This window comes from Cygnus atratus, chromosome 4 (genome assembly GCF_013377495.2).
Source record: "Cygnus atratus isolate AKBS03 ecotype Queensland, Australia chromosome 4, CAtr_DNAZoo_HiC_assembly, whole genome shotgun sequence".
Classification (NCBI taxonomy): domain Eukaryota; kingdom Metazoa; phylum Chordata; class Aves; order Anseriformes; family Anatidae; genus Cygnus; species Cygnus atratus.
The window spans coordinates 30,095,882-30,112,120 of NC_066365.1; the positions used below are offsets into that span (position 1 = coordinate 30,095,882).

At 40.6% G+C, this 16,239-nt stretch overlaps 3 protein-coding genes across 3 annotated transcripts in view; 1 reads left to right on the forward strand and 2 right to left on the reverse strand.

The window, feature by feature from the left end:
• The window catches only part of ETFDH (electron transfer flavoprotein dehydrogenase), an 18,274-nt gene extending 8,263 nt beyond the window's left edge, over positions 1-10,011 (reverse strand). The window contains exons 1-8 of the mRNA XM_035547874.2: positions 9,902-10,011; positions 8,510-8,656; positions 7,580-7,809; positions 6,624-6,705; positions 6,212-6,330; positions 5,800-5,877; positions 3,348-3,494; positions 1,422-1,562 (exon numbers count right to left, since the gene is read on the reverse strand). Of these exons, the coding sequence (XP_035403767.1) occupies positions 1,422-1,562; positions 3,348-3,494; positions 5,800-5,877; positions 6,212-6,330; positions 6,624-6,705; positions 7,580-7,809; positions 8,510-8,656; positions 9,902-9,935 (978 nt within the window). The 5' untranslated portion in view covers positions 9,936-10,011. The remainder of the gene's footprint in view (positions 1-1,421; positions 1,563-3,347; positions 3,495-5,799; positions 5,878-6,211; positions 6,331-6,623; positions 6,706-7,579; positions 7,810-8,509; positions 8,657-9,901) is intronic.
• C4H4orf46 (chromosome 4 C4orf46 homolog) lies at positions 9,934-11,529 on the forward strand. The gene is made up of 2 exons (XM_035554514.2): positions 9,934-10,155; positions 10,240-11,529. The coding sequence occupies exons 1-2, from the start codon at positions 9,934-9,936 to the stop codon at positions 10,393-10,395; spliced, it is 378 nt and encodes a 125-aa protein (XP_035410407.1). The 3' UTR covers positions 10,396-11,529.
• A 1,910-nt stretch (positions 11,530-13,439) lies between these two features.
• Positions 13,440-16,239, reverse strand: part of RXFP1 (relaxin family peptide receptor 1) — a 34,986-nt gene continuing 32,186 nt past the window's right edge. Inside the window, exons 16-17 of the mRNA XM_035554526.2 lie at positions 15,584-15,802; positions 13,440-13,741 (exon numbers count right to left, since the gene is read on the reverse strand). Of these exons, the coding sequence (XP_035410419.1) occupies positions 13,440-13,741; positions 15,584-15,802 (521 nt within the window). The remainder of the gene's footprint in view (positions 13,742-15,583; positions 15,803-16,239) is intronic.

Genomic DNA, 16,239 nt, shown 5'->3' on the forward strand with positions numbered 1-16,239 from the left:
TAAAAAATAAAAAAGCGCAACATTAATGAAAATAAAGTATGAAATGTCAACAAAAGTTAGAAAATAAAACAACCATGTATTACCAGATCAACTCCTCAGTCTATTTCATACTAAATCAACGTTAAGATCTTTCTACTTCAAGAAACTACTGCCAAAACTACATTGTATTAACAGTATAGTACAAGCACGTCTGAGAGTTTGCTGCCATAAGACTATGTCCTACCTACACCTGAAGCATGGAAATCCTTAATTGCATTGTAACCACCTTCCATATGACTTTGAAATAAAGCAGTGGAATTAAATTAAGCATGATTTAATGGTAGGTAAGTGAGAAAACTTGTTTGAAATTTGTTTCAAAAACTCTTTGCCCTACACAAGCTGGAAGGAGAGGTAAACAATTATTTCTAGATACTTATTATGTCCTTGCACTCACATATTTTAACCAGTTCACATCATTTAGCTTAGTCAATTATTTCCAATTAGGTGAGCCTTTGTAATAAAGCACCAGGGAACAAAGATAAAAACAGAAAATGGGGGAAAAAATGACTTAGCCAGTTGGCTGACTGCCCAGGATTTTTATCTTATTCATTTGAGAACTTGCCCAAAAACCCTACATTTCCCACTTTTAACATACTCTTGGAAAGACAGATGTTGCTGAGATATGTTTCTGTTTTGTCCAGAGGAATAATTTCTGGCTCCTGTAAGCTTTATTTCACAAAATTATCAAAATATATCCTGAGTCAGCAACAAACAGTACCTCGATTTCTCTGGCTGTTCAGTTCTTTTAGAGCACTGCTTGCATCTACTTCCATTACTAAAGTTCATGAAGGATTTTCAAATTATGTACAAGACACATTCTGATGTCTGTTACAAGAATCAGCTCAGATTGACATAGGTGTAAAGTTCAAAGACAAAAGAAGTGCTTGTACGTGCACACAGAAGTGTTTTTTCTCCTATCTGAACAGGAGATAGGGAATGCAGGGTGTTCCTACTTTGATGCGTCTCCCATAAAATTGGATATGCATGATAGGCTGACGCACAAATAAGGAAACTGAATTAAAGTTGCAAAAGTGACTGATTTTGACACTTCCTAACTTTTGAATATTTTGTGAAAATTTTGCGAGCACAGTTTTGGTTAATCACCTGCTTTTGGCTTTGCCAAAATTTGTTTGGTTTGCAAAAGAACGTATTTGTAAGTTTTCCACTTTGTTCTTAATAAAAGATGCTAAATAAAAGACAGATTAATGACAAATTTACCTTTCCTTATATGGGAATGAGAGCACATAAGACTATGAAAGCACTAAACTTGGTCTGCTATTTTTGTGTTTTTTATCTTCACATTAAAACAGAGAAGAGAATGCGCACAAAAATGAAGACCCAAACAACAACACACACACATGAGAAAAACCAAGTTCACTTACCACAAATCCAAGAGCAACTAAGGGTTCACCCTCATTTAAGTGATAAAGAAAGGATCCTCCATACGTATGTCTGTCTAAAGGCCAGCCTACGGTATGTTCTACTCTTCCTGGTTTCCACTTCTTTTCATCAATAATCCATAACTGAAATGAAGATCGCCAGAAATTATTCTATATTGCAAAGCAATGGCATTTCAATAATAAAATAAACTATTGATGATAAATGAATTTACTGCTATGACCAATGCATGAACTCATCCAGCTAAAGACCAGATTATGAGGTACAAATACTTTTTTGGGTTACCATTTAAGAATTTGCCAACATTTTTCCTTGACAAGCCACGCGTCAGAAAATGTGGCAGACTCCAGCATTACACCCAAATTTTTCATTCAACATGATCCTTTTTATGAGCTACTTTGATAGATATTTTTGCTAACGAATGCAACTATGTTGACACTTTTTCTTTAAAAAACACATTTTTTTCATATGAATCATTACAATTTCCTCACAAGTTTCTCATGATCAGGCTTAACTATACAGCAGAGTTGATCTAAGTATCTGCTGCCAAACAAGTTGTCCTCTCTTCTCTCTCCTACAAACTTCCAGTACTCACCTGACCCATGGCAAACTTACAGCATTTTCCTATTTTTACTGGTGGGTTAGTTTTCCACTCAATTCACAAAACATCAGAGTGATGTGCCTGGCACAGTCTAAGGATGGAGGGGGAGTAGAATTATCTCCTTCCACTCATCAGGCGCTATTAGATCTTCTCAAGCACAGAGGGTACATCTACATTAATATTTCTATTTGGATTAAGGAGCACGTTTTTGAGTGGGACTCCAGATTGCTCCCGCTCAGCACGCTTTGGTTCACATTATAGAGCAGTCACGGAAGGCACGGACTGGATTCCTTTCACATGAAACCCAACTCTGCCTGGCTTCAGAAACCCGTCTAAAGCATTCCAGTCACAAAAGGGTACTCGGTCCATGGGACTCAAATAGAGCTAGCCCAAAGTAAAAATAACCCTGAAATGTGCATAGCATGGATGTCAGCTCATCAGCACCAACTATTTCACTTTACAGATCCATTCCTATTGGACTGTACTATTTGCTAAAGCAGACACGGTCATATTGAAACCTGTCTCATCTGGTACCAAAGGGACTGTACTCTACTTTACCTACAACTTAGGTATTAGAAATTTTAACTATGTCATGCAAAGGAACATTCACCAGTTGCCTCTTCTCTACAGAAATCTAAAATATTTTGGTGAAAATATTTTAAAATGGCCAAATAAATTTGGCGAATGCTTTGTAGTTGGAAGCACATGCTTAAAGAAATAATCAAAAAGAGTATGTTACAGTCAAACTCTGGACATACTCTCGACAAACAGGTCTTTTTTCATGCTTAGTATTTCCTGAGTATAAAATATTTTTTATACGCCTGATCCCTATCCCAATTTTATAAGCCTAGCAAAGGGATCAGGGTGTGTGTGTGTAAAGCTCATGCAGGTGTTTCAGAGAGCATGACAGCCCCTTCCTCTCTCTAATGAACATGCAGAAAACCCATAGAAAGCCTTTCTTCCCCTCCTCAGGTATTAAAACTACTTAAAATTAGGCAGCATGAATCCCCCTCTCATTTACTAAAAGTACTGAAAACAGATTTCACAAATGAGAATAACTGAAATCAGATTAAGAAGTGGATTCACAGGTACTCCTAAATACAGATTAAAGAGTAAAAGCATTCAAAACAAGAGTCAAGACATTCAGAAATGTCTTGTCTTATCAGCTTCATAAGAGCAAATATTCTAGAGTCTGAAAACGTAACTCAAAATCTATCATTCTAATGTCTTTATATAAAGTAGCTTGAATACGAACTACCTTACATTTTTACAGTATTTTCCTTAACGCTTGAAATTCTACAGATGATACCTCTTTCAATCCAATGCCATAGCTCTGGGCTTGACAGTTCTCCCTGAGGTTGTATTTTTTGTACAGCTGTTTGGCCAGATGTCCGTGACAACCTTCAGCAAAGATTGTGACCTTAGCATGGAGCTCCAAGCCTCGTTCAAAGGTAGGCTGCAAAAGTAGAGGATTTCATCAGCAGTTACAACTGTGTCCCATCAAACTCACAGAAAGAAAACGTAGAGCAATAAGGTGATTTTACACTACTTTGTAGCACTGCCCAGAGCCTACAAATCATTGTAAGCTAAGACAGAAAAGACAGCTGGAGTAGAACCAAACTATGATACACCCCCAGCAAACCTGGCAAGGGGATTCCATTAGAGCAGCACGCCGGTGAATCGCCATTCTGTACTGAGAGCGATTCTTTTCCAGGTCAGAGGATTCTACCATCACATCTGCTCGTTCACACAGTGCAACGGAACCCCAACAGAACAAAGAATCTTAACCTGTAACTTCACGTTTAATTTTTGCTCATAAAGTCACATTACAATAAAATATTGTCTTACATATGTACATGAAGGAGGCCTAATAAAACACCAGGTCAGAAAAAGATATATCAGTGTCCTGTCCCCCTGTCCCGTCCCGTCCCCCCCACCCCCCCACCAAGAACATGCAACTTCATAATTCAGAATAAAATTGTTACAATAAATATTACACCAATATTATATTGCATGTTAAAACATAAATACCGTTAGGGTAATTTTGCTGTGGCATTTTAAAAGAATTTCTCATCAAGAACTCCAACGTGATTCAGAGTAAGATAGGGGGAACCAGCAGACTCATACCAGCAGTTCATACTCATGTACGAGCACGTCACTTGCACACACATGTGCATTAGGCTACAATAGACGAGTAGGTTGTATTTGCAGTGTAAGGATACTACATTACTACATTCTAAATATACATAACCTTGCAGGGGGGAAAAAAGTTAAAAAAAAAAAAAAAAAAAAAAAAGAAGCCTGAATTGAGAAAGTTTAATGCTGAAAAAGATCATGAGAACAGTTTTCAATGAAACCTGCCAGAGGTAAACCATTCACCATTCCTGTTTTTTGTTTGATTGGTACTGATTACAAGGTGAAACTCTACTCGTTAACCACACCACTTGATTAGGTTCTGTATAAACAAACACATTGAAGGTATTCTTGATTTGAAGGTTACGCAAATGATGTTTATTTACCTTTATTCACTGGAAGTACTACCAATGGACAACTAAAATACTTAGTTTAAATACTCAGTTTACAGTAGTGGCACCCTACTACTGTACAAATCAAAGAAGTCAACAGACAACATGTTTTTAATAGACACATTCTACCAGAGTATGTGGAGAAAAGATTAGGTTTTGAGGATGCTTTAAAAACATTCATATTTCCTCCCTACTTAAACAAAAACAAACAAAAAACCTGCATTAAAAGCCATTTATTACTGCAATGTATTACTTGCACCTCCTACTGGAGAAAATGCACACCTGAAAATTAGCATGTGTACATCCACTGTGGGAGACAGACAATATCATACAGGAAAAATATATTACTTTTCCCTGCCATCACTTTTTCCTCCATTACATTTATTTTCTTAAAACAAGAATGAGTCTTTTCTTCTCAACCTCTGCTTTAAATTGGAAAAACACACCAGACTTTTACGTCACACTAAGTACTTCTTTGAAATTATTTGTAAACTAGTAAGAAACCTCATATAAGGAAAGCTGAAGAAAATAAAACAACAAAAAAAACCCTGTACCTAGAATTTCTGTAGCCTGATAATTGTGCGAAAGCTGTTCCGAGTTGCTCTGAGGTACTGACTTCTCCCTACGTATTGCGCAGGGAGGTGACATGCTTACAGCAGGTTCTGGATTCCACTAAAAATCATCCAAAGTCCAGCACTTAGGGCAGGGGGTCACCTTCTGGATAAAGCAGTGTGACCAACTAGCAAAACAGTAAAAAGATTCAGCGCGTACCTTGCCCCAGCAAGGTAGACGGACTGTCAACAAATGTGACTGCAGTTGTACAGAAGCAGCCAGCCAGAAGCATGCTCTTACATTTTGCTAGCTACCAGCGGGACAACAGCTTTCCATTTCACCTTCACACTTTTTTTTGGAGAGAGTTCAAGGGAGTTTTCCTTTTTTTTTTTTTTTAATTCTGATTTCCCGTATGTCAAAACACATTTGCAGTCTCTCCTTCAAATCACTCTCAGAGAAACCTCCCTTCTGCGAAGGCTTTATTTGCTAATTTCACAAGGAGTTTACAATGTCCGGAGACCAAAACTTTCAGGTGTAATTGATCAATTTTATACAGAGTGGAAAAACAGGTACTGAATTTTGTATTTTTTCTTAGGCTGCAGCAAGATTACTGATACCACTAGAAGCAGATACAGCACAATTTCCAAAATTAGATCTCCAGTTATGGAAAACATAGCTACTTACTTTAGGTGCTCCATCCTTTTGAATGCCCACGTCATTAGTAGCTATCCCTTTCACACTACCATCTTCATGAAAAAGAACCTTTGAAAATGTTTAAACAAAAAGAACATTTTAACGATTAGTCGTTTTAATCCATTCATGAAGTCCTAATACAGAACTTACAAGCACCAAGTCTTTCTGCTGTCTATTGGTCAAACTTGGAAGATTATGTTATTATTAACGTACTTTATGATCCACTTTGTGCTTTGCTGGATCTGGGCCAAGGATTTTAGCCACTGAAACGTGGTTTTCATAATACATTTCTGTTAAGAGGAATGTTGTGATTGTACAAATGCTGTGAATGTACAAATAATTGGGAGCGCAGTGAAAGGGGCTTCAAAAATGCTTTTCATATACACACTGATATCATTATTACCTCAGCTGCTGCATAGCCTGGATACAACTCAACACCCAAAGCTTCTGCTTGTTCACCTAACCAGCTCACAAAGTGTCCCAGACGTACTATGTAATTCCCATGATTAACCATTGGAAGTCCTAGGCAAAAAAGAATATACACACAAACATATACACACACACCTAAAACACAGAACACTAAGCAAAGTATAAGAAGATGTAGACAAAGATACCTCTGATGTATATAAGTGCCATCTTCAAAAAAAATAACGTCATGTGTGATTAGAGCCATCATCTACAAGCACACAATTGCTGCAGGCTATTATATTCTCCATACACTTGCTGTGCTATATTGAATCAAGATTGACTGACTCATAGAAAAGCTGAAAAACACACTGAAAAGATGGTACAAAGAGCTCCTCACTAAACTTTACCTGGAAGAATTGGCACTGGAATTCTAGACTTCTTCGTTAAAATTCCAAACTTGTCTTCAGTTACAGGAGTATGAAGCGGAGCCTACATAGAAAAGGGAATAGAAACAGGCCTGTGAGTTGTTTTTCTAGCCAAACCAAATAAAATACATAAGAAAAAAATTAAAAACCCACACAAATAATTTAAAAAAAATGAACTGGCAGTCATTTAAATGTCTAATAAAGCACTTCTATAGGAAGTGAGAAGATCAAATATCTTATGAAAACAGTCATGAGACAAGAATCAACACAACTGAAAGGTTAAAAACTGGAACAGGGCCTTGCAAATCCCTGCTATAGTTTGTGCTTCAGCTTGTACTCCATCAATACTCTAAACACTTTTAAAGAAGGCAGCGCATCTTGTGTGTTCAGCCCACTAAGACAAAACAACTAGTCAATGGCCTGCTTCTTGCAGCTCCCAGGTGACAGCAGGGAGCCAGCTGCCAGTCAGATGGCTGTCCTGGCACGGATGGTGGCTCAGTTCTTGCTGTCCTCCCTCCTAAACGACCTCAGGCCTGAGCTACATTACGTCTGCACAAAACACAGCGGAGCACAGTCAGAGGTACCGCCCAGAAGCGACAAGTCTGACATTGCTATCAATCTACCACCTCACTGCTTGTGCACAGGAGCTGGATTCTGTACAAATGCAGGAGATGTAGCGCACTCCGGGATCTGGCAGGCATCCTGTGTATATGCTGTAAGACCACTGGATGGAAGAGCAAAGGCCGCAGCAGACACGTTTAGCACTGCTGAACTAGAGAAAATGTACTAAAAAGAAAACAGGTGGTTCTGTCTTACTGGATCAACGTATTTTAAATGGTACTAAGCACCAAAGGTACCAAGTTACTAAGTCACACCAAAATGAGTCAGATACAGGAATTTATGACATGCTAGCAATGTGTTTGTATGCTCATACATACCCCCCGCTCCTTCCAGTCTGGAAATAGTTCTTGCAGGGACCTTGGCTCAAGACAAGCACCAGACAGTGTATGTGCACCAATTTGGGAAGCCTTTTCCACCAGACAAACACGTACTTCTTTGCCATGCTCAGCAGCTAACTGTTTGAGTCGAATAGCTGCAGAAAGACCTGCAGGGCCTGCTCCAACAATGACAACATCAGCTTCCTCTGCAAATCTCTCCATGTTTACCCCTTTAATAGAAAAAAAAGATAGTAAGATAAACTAATCACCAATTCTCCCCAACATCTCTCTCCCTTCACCTTGCTCTGTGATACTGACTACCGGGTATCCCCATAGTATTACCTGCCATAAAAGGAGGCTAAACACCTAACAAAATGCCCACTTCCGTACTTGGAATAGTGCAGAAGGACATTAGCATTCCGATACAAAATTAGCTCTTCATAAGTTGTAAGAAGATATGCCACAAAAACATATACACAGTCTATATACACCAGAAATATCATCTTCAGAAGTTAAGAAGAAAGTTAAAGTTAATTAAGAGCCCAGTTAGCTAGCTGCATCAAAGACACTTGTTGAAACTGTAGGGAAGGGAGAAGGAAGAAAACAAGATCCATAGTCAGAACAAGTTACTTTATTTTACACTAATTAATCAGTGACTTTTCTGGAACTGAAACCTTTAAAATTGCTAAACATAGAGATTGGAATGTCCAGAAATATTGCAAAAGTTGCTTATAGATTTTCTTGATCTCATTTCATAGCACTAAAGACACTCATTGTGAGAGAGCAACCATGAAATTTCATTTGAAAAATCAGTCCTGTATTTAAGAGAATAGAATTTCTGTAAAAAGAAAAAACAGCAACACATTTCAGTGTTGTTAAAGCTCAGCAACGAGAATAAAAAGCTTTTAAAAATGCATTTTTCCCACTTACCTTCCCATCGTTTGTCTTTGTCCCGTGGATGAATCGTGTAATGCGTAGTTATGCGAGGCACAGCGGCAGTAGAGGCACATCTTGCTGCGTGCAGTGACGGAAGGCAGTCTCTCTTTATCAACTTAAGAGCATGAAAGCACTGACGTGCTGCAAAAACAAGAAACAGATTTGATGAACCATTCCTTCCTCAAAGTCCTCCATTTTTTTTTCAGAAACACATGGCACAACCAGTATGACAGTCCCCCAAGAAGGCAGTCAGAATGAGAAGATGAGGAAACATAGACACAGATTTTAAAAGTTTCAATAGTTACAATTACATTGTATCGTTTATATTAAAAAAATAAACAGAGAGCTTCCCCTTTAAGCATTCTTCACATGATACCACTCCCTGCACTGGCCAACCATTTCTGACAGCTGACATGGGATAGCACACACATACAAGGGGAAAATGCATTTTAAGTTCCTGCTGAACTTTGTACTCCAAGACTTACTTCAGACTTCATGAGAAGTGACTAAACAACTGCAGGTGTAGGACATTCAAGTTCACCCTTCGTGACACCAACACATGCTGAGATATACAGCCTACACGACTACTGATAGGAGGCAGCTCATCTAAAACGTCACAGCCTACAGCAAAAGCTCAGGCTTAAAGCTAGGTTCAGTGTAGCCAAAGCCAGGCACAGTAGATGCAGTTCATTTTTACTTTTGCTGCAGAAACATTAAACAACGAAGTTGGCTCTCTTATTAAGAAAACGGAACTGAATTGAAGTTCTAAATGATCAAAACAGGATTCTATCCAGAAGACCAACAACATGCCACAACACTTGCTTTAATTTCTGCTTTTCACAAAAAAACAAAAACACGTGTGAGTTGCACCCAGAAAAGCAGTAAATGCAGCACCATAACTACTTTTAGTGTACAGATCTGTGAGCTAATGCACCCTGAGAGATATTTTTCCTTCCATTACAGAGTCCCTGTTGTAATTTCAGGGGCGAAGAGGTAGAACACAGTATTTAAAACACGGCATTTCTGCCAAACCGCAGCAGCAAAAGGCCCAGACGGGGACGCAGTGCTGGCAGCGGCGCTGGCGAGGCCAGCAGGCAGGCCGCCCTTCTGCCACAGCCCCGCACGGTGCCAGGCAGGACGGCGGTGCCAGCCGTGCCGGTTTAACAACAGCTCTCACCCGTAACCCCCCAGCGCACGGACACCGCGCCCAGGCGCCCTTCACACAGGCGGGGCCGAGCAGCCGCCGGCCCTGGGCGAGCCTGACGGGACCGGGGCCGGGACACACGGCCAGGAGAAGAAGACAGGACAGGACAGGAGGCGGTTTTTTATTCCACCACAGCCCCAACGAGCTTGGTCCCGCTGCCCCCCCTCGCCCCGCCGCGTTACCTGTGGCGCAGGGCGGGCAGCGCGACCACAACATGGCGGCGCCCTCGACCCCTCTCGGTGCCCCCGCAGCAGCTGCCCGCGGCCCCGCTGCGCCTGCGCGGGCGCAAGGCGGGGCCGGGCGGGCGGCGGCGCGGCCATGGCCGAGGCGGGGCCGGGGCGGCCCCTCGGGGGTGGCGGCAGCCTGCAGCGGGGCGTCGGGGCCGGCGGGCGAGCGGCAGCTGGAGGAGGGGGAGATGCGGATCGGCGACGAGAGTGCGAGGGGGGCGGCGGGGAGGTGGGTCCGGGCGGCCCCAGCCGTGTCCCTGAGCCGTTTCTCTCTGCGTCTCCCCCCCCCTCAGGCCGCCGTGTCGCTGAGCCGGGTGCTGGCGGCCACGGGCGCCGTGTCGGCGCAGGTGGAGGCGGTGGCGGCGCGCTGCTCGGAGAACGCCCGCTGCCTCCGCACCTGGCGGGGCCTGCTCAGGGACGGGCGCGGCTCGCTCGGGCCCAGCGGCTGAGCCCCGAACGGCGGCACCCGCGGGGACGCGCCGCTGGACAGCCCTCTTCGCGTGTGTTCAATTTCAAGAACTGTCGCCGGCAGGAAGCCTGCCGGCTCCACAGAGCTTGTGGAGATAACCTCGGTCTTCCTCGCTACACGTCGAGGACGGGATAATACAGCAAGTCGCGGCTTATTTACAAGCTTCGGATAACCATCCTCATCCCAAGCCTTGCTATTTTAAGCAATACTGCAATATAGTCCTATAAAACTGCATTTTTTTTCAGTAAGTTTTATTACTGCAAACAATTTTTACATTATTTTTGTTGTAATGCATGTAAAGTGCCTTATGATGGACCATTGATTAGAGAAGTTGAGATAAAGGAGGAATAAAATGCAAACAGACCATTATGTATAGGACAGGAAACAGATGTATAGAGAATATATTTCAAACAGGACATTGGAGGACACTATATCTCAAACTGGACATTGGAACACAAGATAAAGAAATAATTAGCAAAAACCAGTCCTTGCGGTTAGGAAGAAAGCAAACTCAGCAGAATCCTGACCAAGGGTGAAAAGTACACTGTGAGGAAGACTTATGGCCTTCCTCTCTGAGACCACCACCCACAGCCCGACGACCACTGCCCAGAATTGATGAGAGGATGTGCGCAGACGCAGGACACAAAAAACTAATTAGCATGACAAGCGAGAGTAGGCGGGGTTAGATAATGAATATGTATGGACATTAATAAAATATTCATCACTCTGCTGTATAAATTTGGGATGGCTTTTCACTTCAGGTGTGCACGATAGGTGGAGAGATCCCCCGTGCATCCAGCGCTGCAATAAAGAATATACCACTTAAAGAAATTGGACTATCGATCTTTGAATCACCATATATCCCTCCTTGGTAGAAATTTAGCAGCAGTGTTTACCTAGAGGATGGATTGCTGTGAACGACAAGTAAAAGCTTCCATCAGTTACAAAAGAACCTGTGAAATACATTCTCCCATCTTCAAGGAAGCACATAAGAACCTTTCCTGTATTTGGTCCTACTTTATATCTTGCCTGAAGCAGTTACTAGTTAGTTAGTCCAGGGCTTACTGTTACCACAACCCTTTGGTCTGAAAGATCACTGCTGTGAAATAAATACCTGTATTGAAACTCCTGTACACTTACCAAAGCTGGGGGAATGCTGAAGTGCAGTGGGAACCAGCAGGAGAAGGTAGCTGTACCCTGCACTGTTAGCCCAATTTCCTCTGCTAGAAGGACTTTTTTAAAAGAAAAACTGTAATTTTGTTATCAAAGCAATAAAGTTTTTGCAACAAATTCTGACTAATGGGTGTCTTCTGGTTACTCATAGAAACAAGGATAACATTGAATATATCCATAATCAACTTACATGAAAAACAAAAATAATGATGAGGACAGACATCCTGTCAAAGCCTGCTCATTGAGAAGGCTTGCCCCCCATGAGTACACAAGTTCTTTTGAATTGAGTTTTGACTGCCCCTTAAAGGCAATCCACATTGCAGGATTTCACTTAGCTGTTTTTTTCCAGTAACCAAAAATGTTGCCAAACAACTTGGAAAACAAGTCATTTTGATCAGCAGATAATCTTTTATTATTTCAATAAAACGTACAATTGTGGAAACAGGATGAATAACTTTTGATTTCAAGATAATCCAAAGTTCTGTAAACAGTCAAAGTGTGCGTCACACTGTTTTTAGTTCTACTTCTTACATTATTAAGAAGTTAAGTGCAAACATTGGAAGTATCTTTTAAAAAGCTTCAAAACATCAATGCAAAATAATTTCTTTCACCACCTTGGGCTCCAGGCCTTTGGGTTGTGAGCATGGTACTACAACAACTTCGGAATTCATACTCATAACAGAAAAGATTCTCTTCACTAAGTGTATGCAAAGGAACTGCCTCTGCCTTGCACCTCTCTTTTTGGTATAGAGGTTCATTTCATGTGGGACAAAATCATTTTGCTTTGGGAAAAGGGGAAAAAATATTTACACTGGGAAGCCCAATGCTGCCCAAAAAGTGCGGAATGGCGGTGCTCCAAAATTATTTTAACCATACTGCATCCAATCAGATGTACAAGGCGATTAAAGTGTAGATGTTATGACACCTATTAATATTGATCATCATCTATTTGACACTCTTGTTATTCAATATGCAAAGAGTTTAAAATCTGTTGAAGTGTGCAGGCTGTGGGGAACTACGTAGAGAAGCCCATAAAGAAGTGGTGAGGAAAAGAGCAGCATCAAGATGTTGGGAAGGATACTCACTCCGGTCTTCCCGGGGAAGGATGCTCTTCTGAAGGAAAAACTTCCACCAGCTACAGTTGGAGGACACTGTTGAGAAACTCATTTTGTTTTAAAAACAATTCTGGTTCTGCTTGAATTAGAACAATTGTTACCATTTCAGGATCATTTGTATGATTAAAATAGTTGATATATTTTTTAAAAGAATAACGTTCACTTGTTTGGCTTTGACAACTACAATAAACTCATCTAATTATGAAATAAAAATATTTTCTTAGTGCTATTGTTCCCTAGAGCTTTTAAGAGCTGTATGCAGTCTGCCAGTCAGAAATTTTAAAGGGAAAATAATTTTCTGAATGATGAAGCCAATCAACTCTGAAAAAAACAGCTGGTGAAATGGGGATTTAAAAAAAAAAGTTTATTGAAAATAGCCTTTTTTTTCAAAGAGATGATTTTGAAACATTTTGATTTTAGTATGAGATATTTTAAATCATAGTTCATGCTTTTTTCCACACTTCTGTCTTGTTGGAGGAAAAAAAAAAAAAAAGATTGATTCTGAACCAGGATGAACTGTCAAAATGTCAGGAACTGTTGCAAGATGAAAATAATTTTATTTTTATTGGTTCTACCTGCAAGCAGCCACACTGCTCTCACTTCGTCCTGCTGTGTGTTCCGGTGCACGGGAGTCCAGCCATCATACCTCCCTCATTTTGACTCATTACTGTAAAGCAGCAAGTCCACAGATGTGAAGCTAACAGTGCAGATGTCACTGTAAAGATTCAAAACGTATTTACATGTACAGATTTAGTCTCGTTGACTGTGTAGTCACAGACGCATCAGAAGAGTCCGTACAAAGCACAGGCTTTGTTAGCTTTGGTGTGATTTCGTGCACTGGCCACATCTCTACCCAAATGAATGACGGGCCGTATGTTTTCTGACTGCCTTTGCCTCTCTTGGATCTTCTCTGTCTGTAGTTATACCAAACCTGGTGAATCATTTCCTTGAAAGGTCGGGTAGTCAAAGTGTAGAGAAGAGGATTCAAAGCGCTATTTATAGGCAAGATAAAAATCACCACCCAAGACGTTATGGTACCTTAGGGAGGGAAAGAGAAAGGAAGCTTTAGTAGCATTTGTACACGTTAATTAATGCAAGCACTTCATGCTTATGAAGCACAGCTACCCGCTAAGAGGCTGGCACAGTTCTTGTTCTGGCTGAGCCCCAGTTTCTTGACCCACATCTTTTTCTCCCTGCTTTGCTCCCTTGTCTCTTACTGTGATCACCGTTTGCCATCCTCTTCCCATAATGAATTCTAGGCAATCATATCTATGTCCCTGATGTCCTGTCCTCCCCCAAAGCAATATCCTCCAGCCCCTTCTTCCCTGCAGAGGCTGGTTTAGCTCCTCTGCACCAGTCCTCTGTTCTTTCCCATGTGAAGGGCATTGTATACATCCTTATTTCCTTCTTGCCCTGTTGGTAAGGGTCTCCATGTTCACACCTCCCTCCTTAGTAACAGTTTCCTGCTCTCCTGCCTATATCAGGGTCTGGGTGCCTTTTTCTATCACCCCCTTTTCATCCTTACTGTTTGGGAGAGAGGTTGGATTGTTAGCTGAGAGGCAGGCAGAGAAGGGACAGGACTGTAGAGCTGAAAGATGGTCATGGGCACCCTCAGCTGCACTGTTTGATTTATAAAACAATTGCAGAACCGTCCCAAGCTGTACAAACAGCTTTATACGTGCTGCCTTTCCCCCTTGCTTTCTGGCTCGATCCTCCTCTTTCTGCAATATCAATACATTTCTACTGATGCATGATTCAAAGGCTGTCACAGCACCCCCCTCCCCCCCCAAAAGAAGTACAGTTTAAAGCTCCTGTAAACTTAGACAAACATCTGTGATTGTCTTTAATTTTACAAAATGGGTTAGTACTACTTAGCCCAATACGTGTAACGCAGAATGTTTACTTGCTGAATCCAAGATCACCCTGTGGTTTAGCAGGATTTCTTATAGATTTCCTGACTCAGAATACATCTGCTTCTACTTTTCACAACATTTTCTTTCAAATCTCTTATATGGTTTGATAACTTTATCAAGAAGCATTTTAGAAGGTTTAATATAACTGAAAAATATTTGACACGATCAACATAACTATCAGACATTTAACATTTAAGTCAAAACTTTGAAAAGGTAACTCCCAACACTTCTGGTCAGCACAAAACTCTGAGCTAAAATATTTTCTCACCAATACGGTATTGTCACATACAACCGTATGCTGAGTCTGACTCCGTGGATGCTGGTGCTACTCTTTGTGCTAACATGTTCTTTCTGACATGGTTTACAAGCCCTACATAAAGAAACTATTACTCTAGCATGTACCCTTACAGCAAAGAGAAGGAAAGAAATAGGCTGTGATTTTTAATCTTTTAAGTTACACTGTATTTACATGGGAAAGTTTTTCCTAGCATGAAGGAAGGTTAAGCACAGCTGTACATAACTTATTGTGTGAAATGTAAGTATCAGTTTGTAAAAGAAAGTTATTTCAGGGTAAGAATTGTACGTTTAAATCAAGATAGGAAACACTGTCTTGTCTTTAGCCATGGTTAACAGAACCACCAAAAGCCGTCACATGAAAAAAGCCATTCCAATTGAAACTTGGTTTATTTCGTGCATTTCCTAGATATTTTGTGGAGACACACTTTAAAGATTTGAATCTCTGTTGTTTTGGCTGACTCATAGGTAGTTCTTAATGATGATAGTAATATAGTCCAATGCAGTAATAAAACAAACTATAATTCAATGCATTGTGTGTGCATCTATATAGATAAATAGCATACAGTTCAGGATAATAATATAGTTCAATATGTTCAATTCTTTTTTCTTCTAAACTGGAAATGGTTTTTATACAGACGCAGCTGAAACAGCTGCAAAAGGAAGAACATACCTGGTATTTCTACTTGAAGTAAAGAAAGGAGTTTCAAAATAAAAATGGGTATCCAACATAGTGCATCAGTAAATACAATGAAGAAAAAACGTTTGGCAAGGGTCATCTCTTTTTTGATATGATTCCGAATTTCAGTAGCCATAATAGCTGTTTGGTGAACACTGTAGAACATGCTTCCATAGGAAAACACAATGATGATAAAAGCAGCCAAGTTTACACCTGTTGAAGAAGTTAAAATTAGTTATGATTTAACAGCACAATGGCAATTAAACATCACCTATTTGCAAGTTGAATAGTGAAGAAAAATCCTTTCTCTAAACTGCTAGTCCCATAGAATTAAGTGGCCAGACAATCTAAGTTGGTCTTCATCCAAACACTGAATTACTGCCTCTACTCCAGTATTTAAATTATCATTGCTTGACAAATGGCTGCCATTGGATCCAAACTATGTAGTTCTTCTCTAGTCTTAACGTTGCTTTACTTCCCTGACAAAATTTATTCATTCAGGAATTTAATGGTCCTAACTTCTTTCTGCTTTCTGAGCCCTTCATGCATTTTAACATATGTAAGTATCAATCTAATATAGTAAAACTCTCAGGCTGGAAAGTCTGCAAGTGCATCTAAGTATGAAATGTGAACATCACAGCAAAGCTGCC